The sequence below is a fragment of the Camellia sinensis genome, chromosome 15, assembly GCF_055761805.1.
Source record: "Camellia sinensis isolate YWXY chromosome 15, ASM5576180v1, whole genome shotgun sequence".
NCBI classification, from domain to species: Eukaryota; Viridiplantae; Streptophyta; class Magnoliopsida; order Ericales; family Theaceae; genus Camellia; species Camellia sinensis.
In genome coordinates this window covers 72,296,086-72,323,890 of record NC_138975.1, presented here as the reverse complement: position 1 = coordinate 72,323,890, position 27,805 = coordinate 72,296,086, and the positions used below count along the sequence as shown (strand labels likewise).

At 37.2% G+C, this 27,805-nt stretch overlaps 1 protein-coding gene across 18 annotated transcripts in view; it reads left to right on the top strand.

The window, feature by feature from the left end:
- The window catches only part of LOC114315581 (uncharacterized), an 89,010-nt gene that overhangs the window by 33,763 nt on the left and 27,442 nt on the right, over positions 1 to 27,805 (top strand). For 13 of the 18 annotated variants that reach the window (XR_014356965.1, XR_014356964.1, XM_082909636.1 and 10 more), the window contains 2 exons: positions 12,638 to 12,756; positions 12,847 to 12,915. Coding sequence is in view for 11 of the 18 variants with exons in the window: in XM_082909636.1 (XP_082765762.1) it covers positions 12,638 to 12,756; positions 12,847 to 12,915 (188 nt within the window). In the remaining 7 variants the exon portion in view is untranslated. Of the gene's footprint in view, positions 1 to 12,637; positions 12,757 to 12,846; positions 12,916 to 15,899; positions 16,008 to 27,805 lie in introns of all 18 variants that reach the window. The other 5 variants (XR_014356966.1, XR_014356968.1, XR_014356969.1 and 2 more) reach the window with 1 other exon arrangement.

The following is a 27,805-nucleotide window of genomic DNA, read 5'->3' as shown; positions in this document are numbered from 1 at the left end:
GTGTAGGCAATCCATTTCGTAGTAAGCGATGCTACCTAATTAGTATTACTAAGTGCCATACGAACTCTAACCCCTCTGCTCTTGCACATAAATTTTCTCCGCATTCCTAGTTATACATTCTAGGTTTTTTTTTTTATTTTTTTATTTTTTTTGTTAACATCTTCACAGCAGGGAAATTTATTAATTTGTGCAAGTCCTCTATTAAATTTTTTTTCCCCCCTTCTTTTCTGGTCCGCTCCTTGTTATTTAGTGCCAAGGTGTAGGACTGTTTAAAAACAGAGAAATTCATTGAAAATCTAGGGCTGTGGTTCTCTGTGTTGTTTTTGACTCTTTAAACTAACTCTAGTAGGAAGAGTAGGGATTGGTGTCCCGCCTAACAAGTATTAATCTTGTCATTTAATCTAGTTACTGCTCTATGCCTTGTGATAACCATGTCCTTAGCATGCTAAGGAAGTTTATAATGAACAGTAAATTGAGTCGTATACATAATTGTTTTTTTCAATTTTCTAATTCATTGACAATTTTTGTGCAGGTATGTTGAATTCCGTACAATTGGCGTAGATTGGCCCATAAGTCCAATGTCTGTGCATGTTGAGTCAGCTGAAAGAGGTACAGTGTTGTGCTAACCAAGACCGCAGGTTTTGGTGTTGTGGAGACGCTTTGTGATTTGGCGCCAAATTTATTAAAATTGTTCTGGTGGGCAGGTTTGATCTCTCCTCAATAAAAATTGTTCTTTCTTTTGCCATATATATTTTCCTGAAGCTTCAGGGTAGGATTCCAAATAGTTGAGATGGTAACCCGTTTGCAATTTCTTATCTGTTTTGTGGTTTTATTGGACTAAGGTACTCTATATGAATCTATAAAGAAAGGAAAGGGAGGCATTTCCCTTTTGTATTAACAAACTTCAAGAAAGAATGTATATAGAATTCTATGCCAAAGATAGCAAATGACTTAAGTTCTTATATATTGACAGCAATTCAAACAAAATAGGGAATAAGGAATTAAGAAGGAAAGTTGTAGGATGGAAATTCATTTAATTCACATGGAACATTCAAGGACCTTTATTTTACAGTTGTGTGGGGACCATCCTATGTTATTAATGATATTTATTGGGTCTTTATTATATGATAGAAAGAATAATTAATATGGGCCTGCAAGTCATTGGATGACTTCCCACCCAAGTTTATGTGCCCTTAAGACTAGAAAAGTGGAAGGATTTAAAATTCTCTAGCCTGAATGCTATATGAAGTTCATAATATAGAAATTGACATTAACTTGTTTGGACAACAAGTAGGGCTATGGTTGCAACAATTAGTATTGAATCTTACAAGTTACATGCCTCTTCACCTAGTCCAATCCAAGCTCAATCATTTTCAAAGCAAGTTGAGGACTCGTATGTTTATTGACTCATATGTTTATTGGAACGAATGCATATATTGTGTGTACAAGTGTGTGTGTGTGTGTGTGTGTGAGAGAGAGAGAGAGAGAGAGAGAGAGAGAGAGAGAGAGATAAACAAATTAAAAACTGTGTTTTCTCACAATATTATATAGTTAGACAAATACACGGGGCAATTTCAAGCAAAATGGAACAAAAATGAGTTCAAGTATGCAATGAAGGCCTAACCCCAAAGGGTTGACCTAGTGGGTGCAGCTTGGAGCTTGGGGGTGTGCTCTATCTAGGTCTCAGGTTCAACTCCCACTAGGTGCTATCAACTCCTTGGAGCCATGTTAGTGGGCTTTGCCTGACCTACGTGGAAAGGGCACATTGCATGGATCTCGAGATTAGTCAATGTGTGCGCAAACTGACCTAGACACTCAATCATAAACAAATAAAAAAATAAAAAAAAAGAAGAAAAAAAAGAAGGTATGCAATGAAGGCCTAATGAAAATAACTAAAAAAAAATGGAAACAATATAAAACTTTTGAGTGATGGCAAACTAAAATGTGGCCCTCTCACAATTTTATATAATATAATGGGTATTAAATGCTAATAAATGATGGAGTTATTACAAGCGAAATAGGACAAGATTGAGAGAGAGAATTCACGAAGGCTTAATGAAGAAAAATAACTTTAAATAGTACATAGAAACTATTATAATATCATCGATAGGGCTACAAACGGGCCAAGCCGAGCCGAGTTTTGCTGAGCTCGAGCTCGGCTTAGTTCAGCTCGGCTTAATAAGATTTTTTTTTGTTATTTTTATTATTTAAATAAAGATTTTTTTTACATAAAAAATATTATTTATGTTATTTAATAGATAAATAATGTATTTATGCTATTATTTATATATATTTACATATATTTATATATTATTTAATATATAAATAATATATTTATTATATAATTTAAATAAAGATAAATGAGCTGAGCTCATTCGAGCTCGAGCTCGACTCTTTTACTAAACGAGCCTAATATTCGAGCTCCAAACGAGCTGAGCCAAGCCGAGCCAGCTCATGAACAACTTGGTTCATTTGCAGCCCTAATCACCGATACTAGCTTTTGTCCCATGGTCCTTTTACGTAAAATATGAGATATGAAGTTGATTGAAAGATAGTACATGGGTAACCACATACACAATCAAAATAATCGAAACTTCTGTTAAGGGAAAATGGAGATGTTAATTATTACCTTTAACATTTAGACATGGTTTCCCAAATTGGGGTTATTACCACACTTGATATATGAACTTTCCAGTCACCTTAAAATTATGAGGCAGATTGGAGGCATAGGTTAATTAATGACAGTACATCCACTATTTTTTAGGCCAATTGGGTAGCCCAAATTCATCGAGACCTTGGGAAGTAAATGAGGAGAGGAGCTTCCCCCACAACTTGCCACTTAGGCCTCGTTTGGGAACAAGCTATTTTAATATTTTATTAACTTTTTTGACTTTTTACAAAAAGATGTGCAGAAAATAGAGAGTGATATGACAACTTATAGTAACTTTTTGGTTTTTTGGCTAAAACACGTAGTTCCCAAACGAGGCGTTAATATTTGTTGTACCAAATAATCTTTTGTCTAAGTTATTGCATTTTATGTACTTTCTGTGCAAAATTTGTAAAAAAAAGAAGGGAAGAATAGAAAAAAGATTTAAGCTTCACAAATAGTTATTGTAATAAATAGCATATGTCTATATTGCAATCTTTCACACGTGCAGTGTGCTATGAATGGTGTATCTAGTTTCCTGAAATGAGTGTTCTTGTCAGCAATCTGATTGCTTCATGGGATTGTTAGTTGTAACTAAGGTTAAGCATTTAACTCAACTCAAATAGTTATGCTACAGATAGAACGAGACAACTTTTTTCGTGTGTGCTGTATAGTGGAATGAGCGTCTTTCGAAACCTAAAAAAATGTGAATGTTAACTACTATAAGCAGCAGGTAAAAGTTATCTTCCTTATCTATTAGAAATTTGCTTTTGTACCCCTTCTATGGGAAGTCTATGCTATATGTCGGAAATGTGAAATTATTGAAATTATCAAGACATTCCTCCAAAAAGTCCATTTCAAAGAAGCAACCCAAAGGAACTTCCTAAATTCCTTTGAAATCTACTTCTTGCGATGTGAGGCAGCCATTTAAGTGACGTCCACTCAATATCCCATTCTATCCTTGTTTACAGTAACAAACTTTTCACAATGCCCCTTTATATTATGACATTTACGAAACCTAACTTGTAAATATACATGTTTGTATCTAGTGTTCTTTGCATCTCTACTGAAAATCACTGTTTGGTTGAGCTTTCAGAATATATTTTTTGTTTTTTTTTTTAAATTAGAAAACTTGTTTGATAAAAATGAACACCAAAAAAGATATTTTTCAGTTTTTCAAAAATTATTTTCGCTTCAAAAAAGAGAAAATCATAAGTGTTTTTTTTTTTTTTTTTGCCAATCTAGTTTTTGGAAAATTTTCAGAAAACATGTTTTGAAAACAGAACCAATCATATTTTTTTATTTCAACTGTGTCTATTTTATCTTATTATTCTTTGGTTTTGCTTCTTATATCGCTTGTATGCATCTCAATGGTTCAAGTTTTGCCATAAGTAAGGCTCCTCCTCCGTTAGGCTACAGCGGCCTCTAATGTACTTTATTTGTGGGCTGTAGTCACTTGACTCCTTGAATTTTTTGAGAAATAAAAATCTTGTGATTTTTTCAATAGGGTTCTTAAATATTTAGAGAATTTGGCAAAGTGCTTCTTGATGACAGGGACAGGACTTTCAACTATCAGAAGCTGCATCAAATGGTGCCTAAATCTTTTGAAATATGATATACACTTAGGTATTCATATGTAGAAGTCATACAAGTGATGTTTCCTCCCTTGACATGTTTCTCAATAGTTTCTCTGGAACCTTTGTCATTTGCCAAAATCATGTTGAAATGATACTTAATGTGGATATTATATATTTCCTTAGTAACATTAAGGGGTTGTTTGGGGTGTCCTAAATAAGTGCACTTTTTGTCTTTTTGGACTAAAAAGTTGAGGAAAAAAATATGAATCACTGTGTTTGGTTTGAGTTTTCTGGATTAAGTTTTTTGAAAATTGACTTTTTTGGTTTTTGTGTTTTTTTGTTTTTAGTGAATATTTTTTAAATTTTAAACATTTTTTTTACTTTTTTAGATGCACCTTACTTAGATGTATCTAAAAAGTAAAAAATTTGTGAAAAAATATTTAAAAAAAATTAATAAATACATAAAAATACAAAAAATGTACTGAATTCTTGTATTTTTTTTTGTATTTTTGGTATTTAGTGAATTTTTAAAAGAATTTTTTTACAATTTTTTTACTTTTTAGGTGTATTTATGTTAGGTGTGTCTAAAAAGTAAAAAAATTGCTTAAAATATTAAAAAAATTTAGTAAAAACAAAAAAACACGGAAAATAAGAAAGTAGAATTTTCTAAAAAGTGTTTTGAAAAACTAAAAACCAAGCAAGGTGAATGTTTGGGTTAACTTTTTGACTTTTTATGAAAAAATATGTAATAAAAAATTGTATAAATAAAGTGTATAGTGGAAGAAAGGTGATTGACCGTACGGCTCTCCTGTGGCTGCCCCGGATGTCTCCACTGAAATAATTGCCTCCTTCGGGGCAAATAACTTTTGGACAGTGATGGTCGGTTGGTGGAGCCACTAAGGGTTCCGTTTTGATAATCCGAACCGTTAAATATGTACAACTCGTCGAGTATTATATGCCTGTAAAAAATCACTTTGATCGGATATCGATAGTTATATGATCGGATTAGTTTTTTTTCGATAGTTAACTATCACACCATCCGTTTTGTTTATACAAAACTGATTTGATCATGTAGTTAACGATATCCGATCAATGTGATTTTTTACAGACATATATTACTCGATGAGTTCTACGGAATGAACGGTTCGAATTATCAAAAAGGAACCCTTAGTTGGCCCCCAAGGGTCCAATATTACCACAAACTTTGTAACTTTACCTATGGAATTATTTTTTTTGCCCCAATACAAGTGCTTAATGGCCTGGTCTGACAAGGAGGGCTGTCACGTCCACCGTTCAATTTGTATTATAAATATATAATATAAAATATTTTTTTAATATTTTTTATTTATGAATAGTAATGTCTTTTTTACTTTTTGTGTAACTTTTTGACTTTTTATCTTTTTTGAGAGTTGCCAAACTTGGCCTAAACTAAAAAAATAAATTTATAATAATTGTCAACATGTAAGGAAATTATTATAAATACCTCTATAACCTCTGTCTTTTAAAATGTTTTGAATAATATGAAAATTAATATATAAGATAAGAATGATATAAATATGATACATGCTTTATAAAGTTTTCCACCTTGGCGTATGTTACATGGACTATTCAAAATAAATCAAATATCTGTGTTGGACACCTGACACTAAGAAAGGGGTATGGAATATGTGTCGGGTACTATTTAACAGATACCTATTATATAATTGTATATAAAACTATTATTATATGTATATATTATTGTATAATTGCTATAAATATCTTTTTGACATTATAAGTTACATGTAGCACCATTTTATCTCACATACAATGTTATTAAAAGCGATAAGCGCACCAAGGTGCCAAGGTCTCTTGAGGCTTTAGGCACAAGGGGTGCAAGGCGCGGCGCGGGCTTCATCGAAGTAAGGTGCACCATGGCAAGTTAAAATAATATAATTTAATATGAGACATATAAGCAAATAACTACCTGGTATAACATAAACGAAATGAAATATTGAACATTTTAAAAAATAAATACTAACAAATATCTCTATTTTAACATATACAAATGAGTATAAGCATGCATTTCAAAACGTAAAACACGAATATCTACGATCTAAAGGTCAACTAATAACAATATTTCAAGTTTAAGCATGCATTTCAAACATCAACAAATTAAACCAACAAAACATAAAGTCTTTGCTTCCATTTATCCAATGAGGATCTAACAATCATCATCATCCTCAAGATCAGCAGCACGCAACTCATAATTTTTTTCTTCGTCATTGGATTTGTATCCTTCTACATCTTCCTCTTCTGTCTCCTGTGAATCTGTCTCTTCCTCATCTATTAGTTGACGTGCATTTGATGATCTAGAACCCCTTGTCCTTGCCCTTGACGCCGATGGTGTCTTTGAAGTTGTTGATCTAGTTCTCTTATTTCTTTCCCGAACTCAGAAGCTCTAGCAACATCACCCCACATCAAACTTTCATCATCAAACACATTATCGTTATCTTCATACTCTTCTCCATCCATCCTCCCAACCAACCACTCATTGTTTTCATCAATATTTGTTAAAGTGATGGGATCAAGTGTGTCACGCATATCATATCGACGTCTCAATTGTCTGTTGTACTTAATAAATACCAAATCATTGAGACATTGTTGTTCCAACCTATTTCTTTTTTTGTTATGGAGCTACAAGAATAAGAGAATGTTTTAAAATATACCATATGACAAAAAAAGAAAAAGAAAAAGGAATTCACCAAACTTGAGGTAGATGCTCACATGCTCAAATACACTCCAATTTATTTCACAACTAGATGCACTACAGGTTAAGCTAAGAACTTTTATGGCAAACTTTTGCAAATTTGGGGTTGAAGAACCATATGCAGACCACCAATCAGTTGTGAATTGCAACTAATTTTAGCACTAGAAACTTTTGATTTAATCTAGAGGCATGAAAAAGTTGATGGTGTAAAATGGATTACCCGGTGCCCTTGTCATTCTCTGCCTAATTGCTAGTGGCATCGCAAGGAGACCTTTAGATTTTGTATAAATACTCATCTCTTGAGTGATTTTATCTTGAATCTCAGTGCCTCGAACCAACCTTGACACACACTATAACAACCCTGACATGATTTCAGTGTCATGCTCAATACTTGGAGAGGTTGATGCAATTGGATATTTCACCTATTGTCAATGATTTCAAAGATATTCTTGTATTTTTCAATACTTTCTGTAGCCCTATCCATAGCCTCATAAATGTATCCCATGGCAGGCTTTTTCTCAGAATCAACCAACCTAAGCATGTGCACAAGTGGACCTGAGACCTTAAGAGCATAAACAGTTAGATTCCAAAATGATGGCATCAACATAATCTGTGTTGCTTGTTTACCCTTTGGCTCTTTTGCCCATTTGGAGCTTGTCCATTCCTCCGAAGTGAACATCTTTCTCAAGTTGTTTTTTGTTGATGAATCCTAGATAGAGTGAGAAAGGCTGTTGCAAATCTTGTCTTTGCAAGCTTGACCAAATTCTTTAGCTGTGTAAACATCCTCATCATATTCAACACACGTGGACGGTTATAAATATAACCGTGTACCCGAATAGCCCTGTCAAATGTCTTCTTCATATGTGGCAATTTGAAAATATCTTCCTGTATCAAATCCAAGCAGTGAGCAGCACATGGTGTCCAAAAGAGGTGTGGTCTCTTTGCCTCCAAAAACTTACCTATTAAAATTATACAAACAAAACATAGAATATTTAATGACAACTAAATTAACTAACTAACTAACTAACTAACTAACTAGTAAGTACATATTTCTTAAGAATCAAGACAAAAGATTCTTACCAGCCAACACATTAGCTGAGGCACTATCTATGATAATTTGGACTACATTAACTTCTCCAACATCATCCACAAACTTATCAAGTAGTTCGAATAGTTTTTGCCCATCCTTGGAGTAGCTTGAAGCATCGATGGACTCAACAAACATAGTTCCTCTAGGACAATTGACTGAAAAATTAATCAAAGTCCTCCCACTTTGCGAAGTCCATCCATCTGACATCAAGGAACACCCATATTTCACCCATTCCTCTTTATGAATCCTCATCAACTCATTTGTATAATTAAACTCTTTCTTCAGATATGGAACCCACACTTCATGGAAACTAGGGGGTTTCATACCAGGACCATACTGCCCAATAGCTTCAACCATTGGTCCAAAGCTGTCATAACTAACTGCATTAAAAGCTATACCTGCATCATACATCCACCTTGTGATTCTTATTACTGCTCGGTCTCTTAATTCTTTCTTATAAGGATTACTGTGATCAATTGTTGTTTGTTTTTCTTTTTTATTTGCCACCACAAAATCAGGATTGGGTGTAGAATACATTTTGATTGCTTGGCAATGATTTACCACTTGGTCCACGAGGTCAATGAATCTCAAACGCAATGTCATCTTCATCCTCTTGAAGATCATTGTTCATCTCATCAAAATGAGGCAACAAGTTAATTTTATCTTTCATTATTTTCTTGTTTCCCATATAGTCTTTTATCTCTTCCAGTACATCAGGTGGACATTTTTGACAAGCTGTGACGTTCCTTGAACCTCCAACAAGATGTTGTTTGGCTCTATAAACCCCTCCATTAGATACTTTACCACAAAAATTACACTTCAATTGATTTGGGTTCTTAGTATCTAACTGATGTGCATATTTCCATGCAGGATCTTTTCTTGTACGTTCAGGTGCCATCTAAATAAAAAAAGTAGAGCAGAAACAGAGCAATTCAGAATAAATATTTAATAAACAGAGCAGTCCAGAGAAGAAGGCAGAAAAAATAAATAAATAAAATAAAAGAAAAAGAAGAAGAAGGTAGCATGGGTATAAGCAGAAAAGAAGAGAAGAAGTGATGAAGATGATGATGAAGAAGAAGAAGAAGAAGAAGAAGAAGAAGAAGAAGAAGAAGAAGAAGAAAAGGAAGAAGAAGACTGATGAAGAGAAGAACAGACGAAGAAGAAGAAGACGACGAAGACAAAGATGAAGACAAAGAAGAGAAGACTGGCGAATAAACAGACGGAGAGAAGATGAAGAAGAGACGAAGAAACAAAGAGAGCATACCTGCACATTCAAAGCTCCTGGGCTGGACCACGACCGGAAGACGACTGAGAGAGTACAACTTCTTTGCAGATTGCATTAGGGCTTGGTGTTTCTTCTGTCATCGTTGATTTGGGGCTAAACCGACAAGTATATTTGAAGGATATGATTTGCTGTGGCTGACCTATGAAATTTTGGTGGTCCAATTCGAATTTAAAAAAAAAAAAAAAAGCCCTCAAGGCCTACTCCTTGGGCTTAAATGTGCCTTGTTCGAGTCACGCGCTTTAATCATGCCTTAGTGAAGTCGCCTCGCCTTGACCACTGCAAGCCGCAGAGGGTGGGCACGGTTGGGACTTGCGCCTAGGCGCGCTTTTAATAACACTGCTCACATACTTGATTAAAAATACAAAGGTATGCCATTTTTTGCTTAGTCCACATATCCTTAAATTTATAGTTTGATGAGTCCGACCTCTAGATACATACCCGCACCCAACACCTGTATCCGAGTCTATGTAACAGAGGCCTTCACTGCTAAAAACTTAAGTATTTCAAATAAAATGTTGTCTACTATTATAAAATCAACATTAGATTAGAAGTAAGAAGACTGCTAAAATATGTTCCTAGATTTCCCACATTTACAACCAGGTTTTATTCTTGCATACTATTGCAGTTAAAGGCACTTTTTATATTTTTACGTAATAACAAAATATAAAAAAAAGCGCTCAATTAGTACACATTAATGTGTGTTTGGGAGTGGAAAGATTAGGTACACACCTAATAAGCGAAGAGGATCATTATCCCTCATCTCTTAATTGAGAGACACAGATTTAGATTTTTGCAACATTGCGTTCTTAATGGATGGGGAAGAGGGCGTACAACCCCTTCTTTGCTCCTTTCCTTTCGCACTCGTCAATTTAATGAGTTGAAGGATGAAGTATTATATTGAAGTGTGATTCACATTCAAAACCAAATATATATATGTATTATAGTTTTCAATTTAAATTAGTGATTTGAGGACAATCTGATGCAATTTCTATCCATATTTAGATAATTATTTTTCTTCTTCTTTTGTAAAATTTCTTAATTGTTTATCTTGTCATATTATTTTTTGTTGATTCTGTTTTGTAGTTTCCTGACTTTTTCAAGTTTGTTTGTTTGTAATTTTTTTTGTTTTTTTGTTTTTTTTTTTGTTTGTTTTTTTTGGTATATATCTAAAAAATTGATGTAAATTGTTAAAGAAAAAATATTGATTTGGTGATGTAGTTGTAGATTCATCATATTACTATATATGTAGATATGAAGAATTTAATTTGATTATTTTCTTCATTTTACCATGTGAACAATACAAACAAATAAACTTTGACGTTTAATTTTCAAAGAACCTTTAAGCAGAAAGTGCAAAAATGAATTTTGTCTTGTATACATTGGCTGACAAAATTACAATTAGATCTATACTATTTTAAGTATCTTTAATAAAAAAATAGCAATTTGGCCCCTTCAAAATTTATGTAGTTTTACTTTGGCCCCTTCAATATCTATGTAATTTTACCTTGGCCTCTCCAAAATCTATATAATTTTATCTTGGCCTACAAAACTATACAAAAATCTCAATTTCGAGTATTTATAATAAAAATTAACATTTTTCCCCTTGAAAATATATATATATATATATATTTATTTTGGCCCCTAAAAGTTTAAATAATTTCTGGGTCCACTATTGCTTGTATACTAATGTAATGATTGTAATCCTAATGTGGCGTCAAATCTTTAGATGGTTATTTCTCTGAACTTAGGCAAAAGAACGACACAAATCATAGTTTTGAAATTTTTGAATTTCTAAGGATTTTTTTTTCAACCTTTAGAAGAAAGAAAGCCGTTGGAAGAGTTCTACACTGGTAAAAAGATCTGTACTATATTATGGGACCTATATTATATGTGTTAACCAAACACAACCAATTCCTTTTTCTAATTATGTGGTGTCTAACATATGCTATCTGTGCTCTCTTCTTTTATTGCTACAGCTGTGATAATACTTGTTAATTTTACATTAATTGTTATACTTCCAGATAAGTAAGATGGAATTGTTTAACAGGTAACAGGTTGTATAGTTCTCATAACGTGCCAGGTGGCCTGGGCCCCAACATTATGTTACGTATTCGAATTAATAGTGGTAGGGCCCACAAGACCTTTTATACTCTTGCAAGGAGTGGCATGGAACCTGCTTGATTTGGTGTAGAATCCTATGAAGTGCACTTACCCACCAAAGATTGTATTTAACTCAATTTAATTATTTCATTTATGATGCCAGTGAATCCGTAACAAATTTTGGATGATCTGGTTCTTAAGAATATTGCTACTTGTAACCTTATATCATGTTCATAAATTTTGATGCCTGATGGGAAGAGCTTGGGATTTGCTCTTGCTAAAATTTGAATTTTCAGCTCTGAATTGAGCCCCACTGCAGCTTTCCCAGCATCTTCTCGGCGGAAATGCTGCTCATTTTAGGGAAATATTGTAACTTATGATATTAAGAATATTAACACATCAATTTCAGTTTCTGTTGCTAGTTTCAGCAAGTTTTTCCAAACTCGTATTTACAGGCCTGTCACTATATACATATTTTAAGGATCTTGTTACATACATTTTATTGATATTGAGTACCTTGACAACTTGATAATTAAAGACCACTCCTTATTTGGCTTTTGGCATTTTACTAATTACTCACAGTGGCGAAGATGTTAATTCACATATTATATGGTTTAAATGTATTAAGCATCATGCCATTTATCTTTTGAGCCTCATGCAGAGCTGTTATCTGAATGTAACCTGAAGTCCTTTTTTAGCATAAGTTGTTTGGGTTTTTGTTGCCAATTTATATGAAAAATGGCTCTGATTGTCCTTCGAGAAATACTCCATCAATATGTTAAGTCATTGTTTGATGAGGTATCAGACTACTTTTCTGTTGGTTTTTAGAGCACTTTCTGTGAAAGTGTGGCTGTGAGATGTCACCTGAACTCGAAGCTGTTGGCCATGGTGTAAGATGACTTTGATGTGTGTCAGTAATAGTTTTTGGGACATTTGGAAGGTGGAACCCTGTTTCTGCCTCACAAGCCTTTGTACATTGAAAACCAAATTTTGTATGTTGCAACTTACATTCACAATTTGGTTTTGGGGGTGAGGTGGCATTAAATTGACATACATAAGTCTTTTACTTCTTTATTAGTGGAGTTCGGATGACTTGTTGGAATCCCTTTGTTTTTATTTATTTGTTTTCTCTAGGAAGAACTTAAGAGAACTCTTGGCATGTGGGTGATGAGTCTTTGTTTCCTCTTTGCAGGGGATCATAAATGACCAATTCTCTGAAATTCAGGCTTTGAAGAGTGATTGTGTGGTGCAGTTGATTAATGCGTACTGTGTTGAAGTGGGAACAATCTTGTCAGAGCTGAAAAGCTGCATGTAACTTCAGCTGTGAAATTTTATTGTTCTGGACTTTCGATTTATAGTTGGTCACCAACTCATCTTATATACCCTGTTTTGTGTTTGCAGCAATCTTCCCAATGTTGATTTCTCTAACTTTGCTGCACAGGCTCACAAAATAGAAGACAAAAGCTTGGGGTAAATTAGAAATATCTTGCTTCATTGGGTATCTATAAGACAACTTGAATGCTTTTTTTTTCTTTTCTTTTCTTTCTCATCTCTGATAAATGAAAGGATCCATGTAAACTTTTATTGTGTTTGCATCTGTAACATATGTGAGTTAGACAAGGTACAGATACAGACCATTTGGTGTCAGCAAGAGGCAGTTTAAAACTGTCTTACAAGGTGAATAACTTGTCAAATCTGTTTGAGAAGGTAGTCAGAGTTTAAACAATTTCCAAATATATATATATATTTTTTTTTGAAAAAGCGACAGAATATTTTTAAGCATAAATCAAGAATAGAGGACAAGGAGTCCTCAAACAAGAAATTCTAAAACAACATCAAAAAGCGAAAATAAACAAGAAAGCCAAAAATTAGGAATGGCAAACAACAGTCCAATCCCTAGAAATCAAGAAAAATGGAACTCCTCTAAAAGATTTAGATACAAAACCCAAAGCGAAGCCAAGTATCTCGCCTTGTCCCAAATCTCTTCAACAATTGACTCCTTTTCTTCAAAGATCCTTTTAAACCTCTTCAGCCATAAGGACCAAAAAATAGCACAAACAATACAAGACCACAAAACTTTGGCCCTTTGGCTACCTCCAAACCCCGCAAACCTAGCAAGAAGCGTAAGTGTACATTGTTTTGGAGCTACCCACTGATCACCACACAGACTGAAAAGCCGCTGCCATAGTGAGAAAGCCACCGAGCAATGTAGAAATAAATGATCCACCGATTCCAAACTATTAGAATGTGTTAGGATATTTCCTATTCTATTCCTATTCAGTATCTTTATTTGATGTAATGGGCCCTTTATTTAGGCCTTAACTCCTATAATTATGTTTATGATGTAATATAAAAGAGGATGAGAGACTACTCATACCTTAACTTTTCTCTTCTCAAAACTGACATGGTATTAGAGCCACTCTAAACCCTAGAAACCACGAGCCCCAGTCACCACCACACCACCACCCCAATCGCAGCACCCCTAGGTTTCCTCCACCCCAGTTGTCGACCCCTAGGGTTTTGCCAGTCCCCGTCACAGTTGCCTAGGGTTCCGATAGCACTCTAGGGCTCGTCGGAGCCTCCCTCTTTCCCAGCCCAGGCCTGTCGGCTGGCTTGGAGGTTTAGTTGGGTTGGGGGAGTTTTTTCTTCCCTTCTTTGGCTGTCGATAGCTTCTAAGGAACCTGGAGGTCCATTCAGGTACGACATCATCTGGGTAGCTTCGCCTCTTCCTTGTTCTCTCTCTCTCTCTTCATGTAATCTGTCTCTCACCCTCCTTTGTAATCAGTTTTTGTGTCAAAAAAAAAAAATGTTCATCTTAAATTCTATTTGTTCTTATTGTTATGTTCTCCCATCTTCCGGGTTTGTGAATTAGCCTAGTGTTTGTTTGTGAGGATTCCTTAGTAGAGTCTCCATGGCGGAATTGACTAGTGAGTCTACTACTTCGCAGCTTGCTACTCAGGGCGCAAGTCCAATTTTGATTACTACTATGACTGATTCCCTCAACCCTGGCCAAATAATCATTACCTCTCTCTTTAATGGTCAGAATTATCTAGCGTAATTGCAGAGTTTGACTATATTTTTGAAGAGCAAAGGGAAGATGGGATATGTTGATGAGCGCGTTCAGGCTCCCAGTATCATAGATGCGGGTTATGATCAGTGGGAGATTACCAATTCTCTTATCATGGGCTGGTTGATGCATTCGATGGTTCCGGAGATCGGTGAGAGATACTTGCCTATGGACACAACACAAGATATTTGGGAGGCTGTGGCTGCTACCTATTCCCGCAAAGGCAATTTCTCACAAACTTTTGAGTTGCGACGCTCCATTGACCGGTCCGTCCAGCGTGAGATGACTATCCTCCAGTATTTTACTTTCCTTAGCAATGGGTGGAAGAGACTCGATCATCTTCTAGACTACAAGCCTGTCTGTCCCAATGATTCTGTTGGTTACCGGAAATTTGTTGAACAAGTGCGGGTTTTTAAGTTTTTGGAAGGTCTGAATATAGAGTTTGATCCTGTTTGGAGTCGTGTGCTTGGTATGGATGTGCTTCCTTCTCTCCAAGAAGCGTTTGCTTATGTGCAGAATGACCAAAGTTGTGGTTCTGCTATGCTTCTATCTACCTCTTTTGACCGCTCTACCCTGGCTTCTGCACCCTCTAGAGATGGGGATCGTGGTACCCGTCCTCCTTCTAAGAAGGATACCCTCTTCTGTGACTATTGTCGCCACCCTTGCCACACCCGTGAGACTTGTTAGAAGTTGCAGGGGCTGCCATCTGGTGGTTGTGGAGATCGTTCTGGTTCTTGTGGGGGTTGCTCCGGTCAATCTAGGGGCCGCAGGCCCAATGCCTGAGCCCATCATTCTGATACAGTTAGGCCACAGTCCCCAGCTTTAGTTGTTTCTTCTGCTAATATCTTTGTTTTTTCTACTTCTGAGCTAGACCATTGGGCATCTAATTCATCTTCAGGTAACTTTGCCCATTCAGGTAACTTAGCTTCTTCTACAAGTGCTTTCCTCACTCATCAAACATTGCCTTGGATTATTGATTGTAGTGCTTCCAACCATATGTCTGGGTCTTCTGATTTGTTCTCAGCATATACTCCTTCAGGATAGGATAAAGTTTGAATTGTTGATGGTACCATTTCTTCTATGTCTGGGAAAGGTTTAATTCATGCCACTGCTTCCTTTCCTTTGTCTTCTGTACAACATGTTCTCAATTTTAGTGTTAATCTTTTATCTTTGAGTCGTATTACTTGGAGGGGTTGTTTGGGATGTTCTAAATAAGTGTACTTTTTGACTTTTTATAAAATATGGGTTAGGTTTGAAGTGATGTGGTAGAGAGATGATGTGACTTAAATAGGATAGTAACTTTTTGACTTTTTTACTTTTTTTGAAGATGCCAAACTTAACCTTAAATTGTAGTGTGACCTTTTTCCTTGATCATTGTCTATTTCAGGAACGCGAATGGTCTCTATATCCTGGATCAAGCAGACACGCTAGCTCATTCCTCCATTCAGTTACTATCTACCAAGGAAGACCTTTGACTGTGGCACCGTCGTCTTGGGTATCTATCTTTTTTGTTACTTAAGCATTTTTTTCCTTCAGTTGTTTTGCAAAATAATGTTTCTGAGTTTCACTGTGAGTCGTGTCAACTTGGAAAACAACACAGAGCTTGTTTTGCTCCTTCTATTAATAAAAGTTTAGTCCCTTTTTCATTGATTCATTCCGATGTATGGGGTCCCTCTCGTTTTATGTCTTTAAAGGGTTAAAGATGGTTTGTCACCTTTATTGATGATTGCTCTAGGACCACCTGGGTATATCTTATGAAGGACAAATGTGTAGTTTTTTCTGTGTTTCAAATTTTTCATAAAATGATTTGCACTCAGTTTGGGGTGGTTGTCAAGATTCTACGTTCTGATAATGGGGAGGAATACATTGACTCTAGCCTTGCCAGCTATTTTGCCACTCATGGTATTATTCACCAAACTTCTTGTATCAATACCCTTCAACAGAATGGTGTTGTCAAGCGTAAAAACTACCATCTTCTTGATATTGCACGCTGTCTGTCCTTTGAAATGCGTGTTCCTCGATCCTATTGGGGGGAAGCTGTTCTCACTGCTGCCTTCCTCATCAATCGTCTGCCTACCCAAGTTCTCCACAAACACGCTCCTCTTTAGGTTTTGTTAGGGTCCTCTTCTGGTTTCTTCATTCTTCCCAAAACCTTTGGGGGTGTGTGCTTTGTTCATAACCATTCTCCTACCTGTGGTAAGGTGTGTCTTCCTGGGTTACTCTGCCACCCAAAAGGGCTACAAGTGTTATCATTTACCCTCTCGGAAATTGTTTGTCTCTATGGATGTGTCATTCTTTGAGTCTCAGTCCTACTTCCTGTCCTTGCCGGTGTTCCAGTCATCCCTTCAGGGGGAACCTTGGTGTGAAGCGCTTCCTGTATCACTACCATTAGTGATTGAGTAGGATGTTAAGGGTGACTCCGCTATTGAGACTGTTGAGTCTGAATCTGAATCCACAGTGAAAGATGGCAAAGTTTGTGTCAGGGACAAGGATAGAAAACAAGTTACTTGGGTACAAGAGACCAATTCAGATTCTCCACTGCTATCTTCTCCTTCTAATGAGTGTCTAGAATCCTCTTCTGCTGATGAACCTCCAGGTAACTCTACTCTTTCTGATCTAGATGTTCCCATTGCTAAAAGGAAGGGGGTTAGGTCCTGTACTCAGCATCCTATTTCTCATTTTGTCTTCTACACTAATCTGTCTTCTTCCTATAAAGCTTTTCTGTCTAAAGTTTCTTTTGTGAGTCTTCCTTCTAATTTTTAGGATGCTCTTTCTACTCCTGAGTGGAAGCATGCCATGATGAAGGAGATGAGAGCTCTTGCTAAAAATGGCACTTGGGAACTGGCTGCATTACCCAAGGGAAAACAACCTGCTGGATGTAAGTGGGTGTACACTGTGAAGCACAAAGCCGATGGTTCAATTGAATGCTACAAGGCAAGATTGGTGGCCAAGGGCTTTACTTAGAGTTATGGAGTTGACTACCAGGAGACATTTGCACCTGCTGCTAAGATGAACTTTGTCAGAGTCCTTCTCTCCCTTGCCTCTAATCTTGACTGGCCTCTCCATCAATTTGATGTGAAGAATGCTTTCCTCCATGGAGATTTGAAAGAAGAAGTGTACATGGACATTCCCCTAGGCTTTGAGGATGTTAAAACCAAAGGAAAGGTTTGCTGATTACGCAAGTCACTTTATGGCCTTAAGGGTTTGGTTTGAGAGGTTTACTCAGGCCATGCTAAGATATGGTTTCAACCATAGTCAAGCTGATCATACTTTGTTTGTTAAACACTCCTCACTTGGTAAGACTGACAGCTCTTATTGTCTATGTGGATGATATTGTACTCACAGGGGATGATGTTGAGGAGGTTGCTCGGTTAAAGGAATATTTGGTTAATGAGTTTGAAATCAAAGACTTAAGCAGCTTGAAGTACTTTCTAGGCAATGAGGTTGCTCGGTCCAAAGATGGCATCTTTATATGTCAACGACAGTATGTGCTTGATTTGCTAAAAGAAACTGAAATGCTTGGAAGTAAAGCCTGTGATACACCACTAGAGCTTGGACTGAAGCGTAGTGAGGCTCAAAGAGGCGAGCCTATAGACGGGGAGATACCAGAGACTAGTGGGTAAGCTTATTTACTTATACCATTCACGTCCTGATATTGCTATTGCAGTAAGTATGGTTAGTCAGTTTATGCATGCTCCACGTGCAACTCACTTAGAGGCAGTTATGAGGATTCTGAGGTATTTGAAATCTTCTCCGGGAAAGGGTCTCTATTTCTCAAAGTATGGTTATCTTAGTGTAGAGGCATATACAGATGCTGATTGGATTGGATTAATAACTGATAGAAGATCCACCTCTGGCTATTGTACCTTTGTTGGAGGAAATCTAGTTATTTGGAGAAGCAAGAAATAGAATGTAGTTGCGAGGTCTAGTGCAGAGGCCGAATTCAGAGTTATGGCTCAAAGTGTGTGTGAGTTATTATGGATTAGATTATTCTTGAGGGATTTGGGGATTCATCAGACAGATTCTATGAAGCTATATTGTGACAAGAAGGCCGCCATCAATATAGCTCACAATCCGGTTCAGCATGATAGGACTAAGCATGTAGAGATTGATTGGCATTTTATCAAGGAAAAGCTTACTAGTGGTACTATATGTACGTCGTTCGTGCGGTCTGGGGATCAACTGGCTGATGTTCTCACCAAAGGATTAGGTAATAAACCATTCCGTGACATTCTCAACAAGCTGGGCATGAGAGATATATTCACACCAGCTTGAGAGGAAGTGTTAGAATGTGTTAGGATATTTCCTATCCTATTCTATTCTTATTCAGTATCTTTATTTGATGTAATGTGCCCTTTATTTAGGCCTTAACTCACTCCTATAATTATGTTTATGATGTAATATAAAAGAGGATGAGAGACTACTCATACACTTAGAAAATATGAGGAAGAAGAACTCCAAAAATATGAGGAAGAAGGAATATATTTCTGTTATATTCAAAACTTCTTATCTTACAAGACCAAATGACACTCCTTATATAGGAGATATTACAAACATCATTATAACCCATTATATGCCACTTACATATTATATATTACCACTATCTACCACTATCATATTATATACATGCCACTATCTAGCACCAACACCACTATCATATTCTATACATGCCACTATCTTACACCAACACCACTATCATATTATATACATGCCACTATCTTATTATATACATTAACACAAATTTCCAGCACTCCCCCTCAAGCTGGTTTGAAGATATCTTCCATAGCCAGCTTGCTAGTTAGCTTATCAAATTGCTTCTTGTGTAGTCCCTTCGTTAGCACATCTGCTAATTGTTTACCTGTTGGAAGGTAGGTCATACAGATTATGCCAGCATTGATTTTCTCCTTGATGAAATGTTTATCCACTTCTATATGTTTTGTGCGATCATGTAGAACTGGATTATGAGCTATAGATATAGCTGCTTTGTTGTCATAATAGACCTTCATAGGTGTCGGGTGAGAAAGCTTTAATTCTTCAAGAATTCTTTTAATCCACATTACTTCACAGATTCCATGGGCAACAGCTCTGAACTCTGCTTCTGCACTACTTCTAGCTACTACATTCTGTTTTTTACTCCGCCATGTAACTAGGTTCCCACCTACAAAGGAGCAGTATCCGGATGTTGATCTCCTGTCTGTAACACTTCCTGCCCAGTCTGCATCTGTGTATACTTCAACTTGAAGATGTCCATGTTTCTTGAACAGTAAGCCTCTCCCTGGAGTTCCTTTCAAATATCTTAAGATCTTATAAACGGCCTCAAAGTGCTCTGCCCCTGGTGAGTGCATGAACTGACTTACCATGCTGACTGCAAAGGCAATATCAGGCCACGTATGAGACAAGTAAATCAATTTCCCTACAAGTCGCTGATATTGTTCCCTCTCTTTGACTTTTTCAGCCTTAGCAGCTTGTAATTTCAAGTTAGGCTCGATCGGAGTCTCCACTATCTTACAACCAAGCATACCTGTTTCTCCAAGGAGATCAAGAACATATTTTCTCTGATTAACGAATATACCTTCCTTGGATCTTGCAAATTCCATTCCGAGGAAATACTTGAGGGCTCCCAGATCCTTAATGTGAAATTCTTTTGCGAGTTTCTCTTTGAGGGCTGCTAACTCTGCTTCATCATTACCAGTTAAAATGATGTCATCAACATAAACAATCAAAATTGCAATTTTATTGTTTTTTGAATGTTTATAAAATATTGTGTGATCTGCTTGACTCTGCGAGAAGCCACAACTGATAACTGCCTTCCCAAAGCGTTCAAACCACGCTCTTGGTGATTGTTTGAGTCCGTATAATGACTTGTTCAATCTGCATACTCTGTCGCTTCCAAGTCTCTGCTCAAATCCCGGCGGTAGGCTCGTGAACACCTCCTCTTCAAGATCACCATTGAGAAATGCATTTTTAATGTCAAGTTGATGTAGAGGCCAATCTGAATTTGCTGCAAGAGATAACAATACTCTGATGGAATTTATTTTAGCAACAGGAGCAAACGTCTCCTGATAGTCGATCCCATAAGTTTGAGTGAAGCCTTTAGCCACCAGTCTCGCCTTGTATCTCTCAACGCTTCCATCTGCGTTACATTTTATCGTAAACACCCATTTACACCCAACTGTTTTCTTGTCTTTGGGTAGATCAACTATCTCCCAAGTACCACTTCTCCTTAAAGCATTCATCTCCTCCACGACTGCTAATTTCCAATTCGGATCATCCAATGCTTCCTGTATATTCCTTGGAACAAACAAGTGTGAAATCCTAGATGTGAAAGCTCTATGGTTTTTAGACAGTCTTTGATAGGAGAGGTAATTTGCAATAGGATGTTTAATGCAATTTCGGACACCTTTCCTAATTGCTATAGGAACATCAAGGTCAGAAATAGAAGGAATAGGATTACCTAAAATTTCGATGCCAGAACTCGGGTGGACATTCGGGTCATTAGGATGGACATTTGGGTCATTATTCCTCAGATGAAATCGCTTCCTAGTATAAACCTGAAGCTCAGGATTTAGATCATTTTGTAGTATTTCTCCCCCTAAACAAGAATTTTCTTGACTAAGCACCATAGAACTTGGTTCTCCTAAGTGATCATTATCAGACAGATGTGGTTTTTGTGTAGGATAAATGACATTGGGGAGCGGGATAGAAATATCCCAAAAACGGTCTTCTACTCCACTTGTCTCCCCCTGAAGAGAAGTGTTGGGGAAATAGGATTTTGTTTCCACAAATGACACATCCATACTCACATGAAATTTCTTAGTTTGAGGATCGAAACACTTATACCCCTTTTTGTTTGAGGAATAACCCAAAAAAACACATTTTATAGTACGGGGGTCAAGTTTTGAACGAAATTGACTGGGAACATGAACATAGGCAGTACATCCAAAAACTTGGGCGGGTAAATCAGAAAACAACCTCGTGTCAGGAAAAAAAGTTTTGAGACAATCAAAAGGTGTTTTGTATGTTAACACCTTTGTAGGCATCTTGTTTATCAAATAAGAGGCTGTTAAAATTGCTTCACCCCATAAATATTTAGGAACATGCATGTAAAACATTATAGCACGTGCTACTTCAAGTAGATGTTTATTTTTTCGTTCTGCAATGCCATTTTGTTGAGGGGTATCCCGACATGTAGATTGATGAAAAATCCCCTTTTTTTCCAAAAACTCACCCAACTGCTTATTGAAATATTCTGTTCCATTATCAGAATGTAAAATACCAATTTTGGTTTGAAATTGGTTTTCAATCATATTGTAAAAATTTGTGAATAAATTTTTTACGTCAGATTTTTTATTCATCAAATAAATCCAACATAAGCGGGTATGGTCATCAATAAATGTAACAAACCATCTTTTATCAGAAAGAGTAGTGATTTTAGAAGGGCCCCAAACATCACTATGAATCAAATAAAAAGGTTTGGAAGCCTGGTAAGGTTTTGGCAAATAAGTAGAGCGATGAAATTTTGCAAAAATGCAACTTTCACAATGAAAAGAAGAACAATCAATCCCTGTAAATAATTCTGGAAATAAATGTTTTAGATAAAGAAAACTAGAATGTCCTAGCCTATAGTGCCATAGCATTATTTTTTCTCGAACAGAGATTGAACTTGTACTATTAAAGCTCTGAGCTTTTTTATTACTAACATGTACTTCATCAAAGTAGTAAAGACCTTCAAGCATCCTAGCACGCCCAATCATCATCCCCGAGTTCTAGTCCTGAAATTCACAATGGGATTAAAAAAATGTAACACGACAATTAGAATCTTTAGATAGTTTACTGACAGACAAAAGGTTACAGGCTAAGTTGGGGACGTGAAGAACAGCATTGAGATTAATTTTCTCAGTTAGTTTAATAAATCCTTTTCCTGCAATAGGTGAAAAACTACCATCGGCTATTCTGATTTTGTCATGACCAGAACAAGGGAAATAGGTACTAAATAAATGGGAAAAACTAGTCATGTGATCGGAGGCACCGGAATCTATGATCCACGGAGAGAAGTTTAGGCAAGAGAAGGCTTTAGGATTTCTACCTGTTTGTGCCAACAAAACACTAGGAGTACCGGATGAGGAGTTGGATTTTATTAGCTTTAAGAGTTGATCAATCTGCTCTTTGTTGAAGGGACCTGAATCGGCTTCATTGGCGGTAGGAAAGCCACGATTCTTCTCTCCTTGTTTGCTGCTTTTCCAGTTGACAGGTTTGCCATGGATCTTCCAACGCGTTTCAAAGAGGTAACCCCCACCCACACATCTTCCCAAAACCGAATATGAAGCCAATTACCCACTTTCAAAGACAAAGGAAAAACTATAGGATATAAACGAGAGATGGATTTCCAAAGAGGCCGACAATTGCCTCTCCTAACCACATTTGAATCTCTACCATTTTCTTGAACACCATACTAGCGTTTAATGATGGAGCACCATAATGGCTCGCTTTCACTAGAGAACCTCCACAACCATTTGCTCGAGAGTCCAATATTCCTCACAGAAATATTCCCGATAGCAAGACCCCCTTTCTCCCAAGGAGAAACCACAAAAACCACCTCCCACTTAACTAAATGATCCTTCTTACCTTTATCACACCCTTGCCAAAGAAAGTCCCACATCAACTTCTCGATTTTCTTTGCAATCCTTGCCAAAATCTTAAACAAAGGAGGATGCAACTCTACACTGATTGCACCAAAGTGTATCTGCCCCCTTTAGACAACAACGCTTTCTTCTAGCCATCCAGTCTTTTCCCAATCATGACAAGTATAGGATTCCAAAAAGACTCCGCTCGTGGATCCCTTCCTAAAGGCAAACCTAGATATTTAAGAGGGATCTCCTCAATGGGACAACCCAAAATGGCCGCCATCCTTTGCTCACAACTTTGTTCCAGATTAATACCCACCCCACTGCTTTTACTAAGATGACCTTGAGACTTGAAACAAGTTTCAAAGATTCTCAAGAGCATTAACAAATTGCGTACCTTACCTTCCTCCTTCGAAAAGAAAAAAATAGTATCATCCGCAAACTGTAGACAAGTCGCCTGAATCCTATCTCTCCCTAACACAAACACCTCAATTACACCCTTTTCCTTTGCTAAATTGATCATCCTACCCAACTCATCAACTACTTAAATGAATCAAAAAGGTGACAAGGGTTAACCTGCCTTAATCCCCTGGATGCCCTGAACGAATTCCCAGCCACCATTAATGATAACCGACATATTGCAAGACGACATACACCCCCAAATCCACTTCCTCCACCTCAAATTGAAGCCTTTCCTTTCCAAAACAAAATCCAAAAAACCCCAATCCACGTAATTATATGCTTTTTCCAAATCAACCTTAAAAATAACCCCCTCCTTATGCACTTCACTATACTCCTCTATAACCTCATTGGCGACTAAAACCACATCAAGAATCTGCCTTCCATTCACAAATGCACCTTGTGAAGAAGAAATTGTTTCTCCAAGAACAGCCCTAAGCCTATTGGAAAGCACCTTAGCCAAAACTTTGTAAAGCGAAGCGACCAAAGCTAATGAGCCTAAAATCCCCAATCTTAAACGACCTCTCTTTCTTAGGAATAAGGGAAATGAATAATGCATTGGTACACAAATTAACTTCCCCATTCTCAAAAAACTCACCGTACACCCTCATTAAACCTCCCTTTACAATATCCCAACAATCTTGGAACACTGCCATTGAAAAGCCATCTGGTCCTGGAGCTTTATCTCTCTCATACTCAAACACAGCCTAATGCACCTCATTCACCTCAAAAGGTCTTTTGAGCCACCTAACTCAAGAGATATCCACCGGATCCCAATCAATGCCTTCAATCCCTGGACCCCAATTAGAATAAAGATTCGAGTAAAATCTAAATATCTGACTAACAATATGATCCTCCTTAGTCACCTCCAGCCCCTGTCCAACCTCTAAGATCTTAATAAAATTCTTCTTCCTTTTGCCAGATGCAACTCTATGAAAAAACTTGGAATTGGTATGCCCTTCCTTTACCCACTTCAACTTAGCCGTTTGCCTCCAATAAATGTTTTCCTTTAAAATTAACTCTTTCGGTTTCAATGTAAGCATGTTCCTCTCATCTTACAAAGCTCTACACAACCCTTCCCTACCTTTTTTAGCATCCAACTCCTCAATACCTCTTTCAAGTCACCAAAAACCTCGCACTTCCACACTTTCAAATTCTCCTTGACCCCTCGCAACTTTCTCATAAACTTAAAGCCCTCCCACCCATGAGCTACCCTATTCTCCCATCAATTCCTAAAATAAGACATAAAAGAACGATCTTCCATCCATGCATTCTCAAACCTAAAAGGAGATGGATCCCACTTAAAGTGGCAACTCTCAAACACAATTGGGCAATGATATGAAATAGCCCTTGGTAATGTCTCCTGCCTAATATTGGGAAATAATCCTTCCCATCCCAACGTGTGAAGAAACCTATCCAACCTACAATACGCAAGATTCTCCTGTAGATTAGACCAAGTAAACCAAGCATTACTTAAGGGTAGATTGATTAACCCGCACTCTCTAATGAAAGAGTCGAAATCCCTCATGCCTCTTTTTGTAACCGCTCCGTTAAGCTTTTTTGAGATGAGCCTAACCACATTGAAATCACCTTCTACACACCAATATGGAGAACAAAGCCCAAACAAATCCTCCAACTCCTCCCACCACTTTTGTCGATTGCAAGGCCTATTAGGGCCATAAACCCTTGTCAACCACCATTCATTATTATCCCTACTCCGAAACCTAATGGACAATAAAAAAAGCCCTAGGAGTGTCTCACACTCCGTGACTACTCTCTCATCCCACATAATCAAAATTCCCCCAAACCTCGTAGACCTCGTAGAAGAAGGTAAAATAGTCCATCTAATAAACTGAGTCCGCCAAACACTCGTTATGCAAGACCTATCACGCACCTCACACTGTCTCTTGAAACATCACTATATCTGGTTGTTGAAATTTCAAAAATTCCTTTATCACTGCCCTTTTTCTCTGGGACTGAAGTCCTTTTAACATTCAAACTCAATCTTCATTGAGCACCATTAGTGACCCTAACCTCCTTCATCTGACCCGCATAATTAATACCGCTCTCAAGGTTTTTTAGCTCTTTAGCACCTCTCCTATAACCTAAGCTCCTATGAGTGCTATTCCTCCTAGATGCAAATTCAACCTTCTTAGATCTGGACTCCTTCCCACTGGTCCTAACAAGGGACAAACCAAGAGTGTCAAGCAAAGGCACAAAATGAGGCACATCCTCCTCCTCCAGTGGAAAGGACACGAGCTTGCTCTTTCAGCCATCGTTTAGACTCATTCCTTCTATCTCTAGGAATACTTACTACCCCAAGCCCATCATTACTGGACATCTCCTTTGTAAAGTCTGTCCCATGATCCTCCTCATTGAATGCTTGTGAGTTCAAACTGATAGAGAAACAGCCTAATGGTTGATTGTGACACATCATCCCCCCCTTTGGAAATCCCTCTGTTTGACCTTGGAGACACAGGAAACTCATGTGATCCCTTCCCCAGAACTGACTCAAAATGAAGACATGGATTAGGAATATGAATAGAAGGAATCATGTTGTCCCTTTCAATACATGGATTAAGAATAGGAAGTGAAGAAAACACGTTGTCCCTTTCAAGAGAATCACTTACCTGATGGCAAGAGTTAAAAGCATTATCAAAATCATTACCCTCAGTACAATTAATGCAAAAACTAGTTGGAACCTTTTCATCTTGAGATAGCTTGTTGAGAAAAGGATCGAAATCCTCAGCTATCTCATCCTTATCGCTTTTATCTCCATTAGATGGGAAGTCATCAGAAGTGACGGAGTTGTCAGAGGACCCATAACCATCTAGCGCTTGAAGAACCTCTTGCGGATTATACATGCTGCTGTCCACATCATTACTTAAATTGTTCAATCCCCTGATGAACCTCCTGTGAGAATATTAGGTTTATGTATATATAGTAGTATATATTCTGTATATATTAGGGATTGAGCATATATTTTTGTTTCCTTTTTCAGTTCTAGGGTTTGGATTGTTATATATACCGATGTATTCTTGTATCAGTTACACAATTGAATATACAGATTCTTTAGAAAATTTAAATGGTATCAGAGCCGCCTCTGAGCCCAAACCCTAGACGTTGTCTTTGAATTGTCTTCCTCATCAGATTCTCACTGAGTCATAATCATAGGTAATCTCATTGGTCGCGATTATCTCTCAGAAAACAGCCCTCTAGTTTCATCTCTCTTTGAGTCGCAAGTCGTGACTCCTTCTGTCTTTGTTTGGTTTGATCGAAGGTCACGATTGGCTCGCGTGACTCAACCGGTTCCTCATCTGTTTCGAGAAGACGACTTCGTGCTCCATCTTCATTGGTTGAAGGAGTGTCACGTTGGCCTTGTTCTCTAGGTGGAGTTTGACGTGACCCTCCTTTGGATTTCTCTGGTTCGTGATCATTAGAACTTTTCCTTTGCTCGAGTTCGAAGCCTACCTCTCTCTCTGGAATCGTGGCGATCATGTCTCTCTCTGATTCTGGTTCGTTGGTCTCGATCGAAGCTGTCTGATTTTGGTTCTTCTCTCCATCTTTCTCTATGTTTGTGGTTCCATCTGTATTGCTCTTGGTTTGTTACAATTCTCTACTTATTATTGTTTGCCCATTAAGTCTCTCTTTATTACATTTAGACCCCATCAGTTCATTGTTTTTTTCCTCTTTTGATCTATTTTGATGTTGGACACTAAAATTCACGCCATCAGTTGCAAACTCATTGGTAGCAATTATGCCTATTGGACTAGTGTTATGAAGAATTTTCTTCTTGGTTAGAAAAAATGGGGCTATGTTCCTCGTCCGTCGGACCCAAAAAAATAAGAATAGTTGACTTCTTGTGACGCTTGGAATTGTGATAATGGCCAAGTTTTGACATGGTTTCATAATTCTATGGATGACCGTATTGGGATGATGTTTTTTAAATACAGTACTGTCAAGGAGGTATGAGATTATGTACAGAGTGTTTATCAGTAATCCAACTTTGCCAAGCGGTATAAGTTGGAAACTGCCATTCAGGGTGCTCGTCAGTGAGATCAGTCCATTCAAGACTTCTATATAGAGATGATAGGTTTTTGGGATTAGTTGGCTCTTATGGAACCATCAAGCCTCAAGGTTCTGGATGCTTATATTGAGTTTCGGGAATAGGGTCGTTTAGTGTAGTTTTTAACGGCTCTCTCCCTTCAGT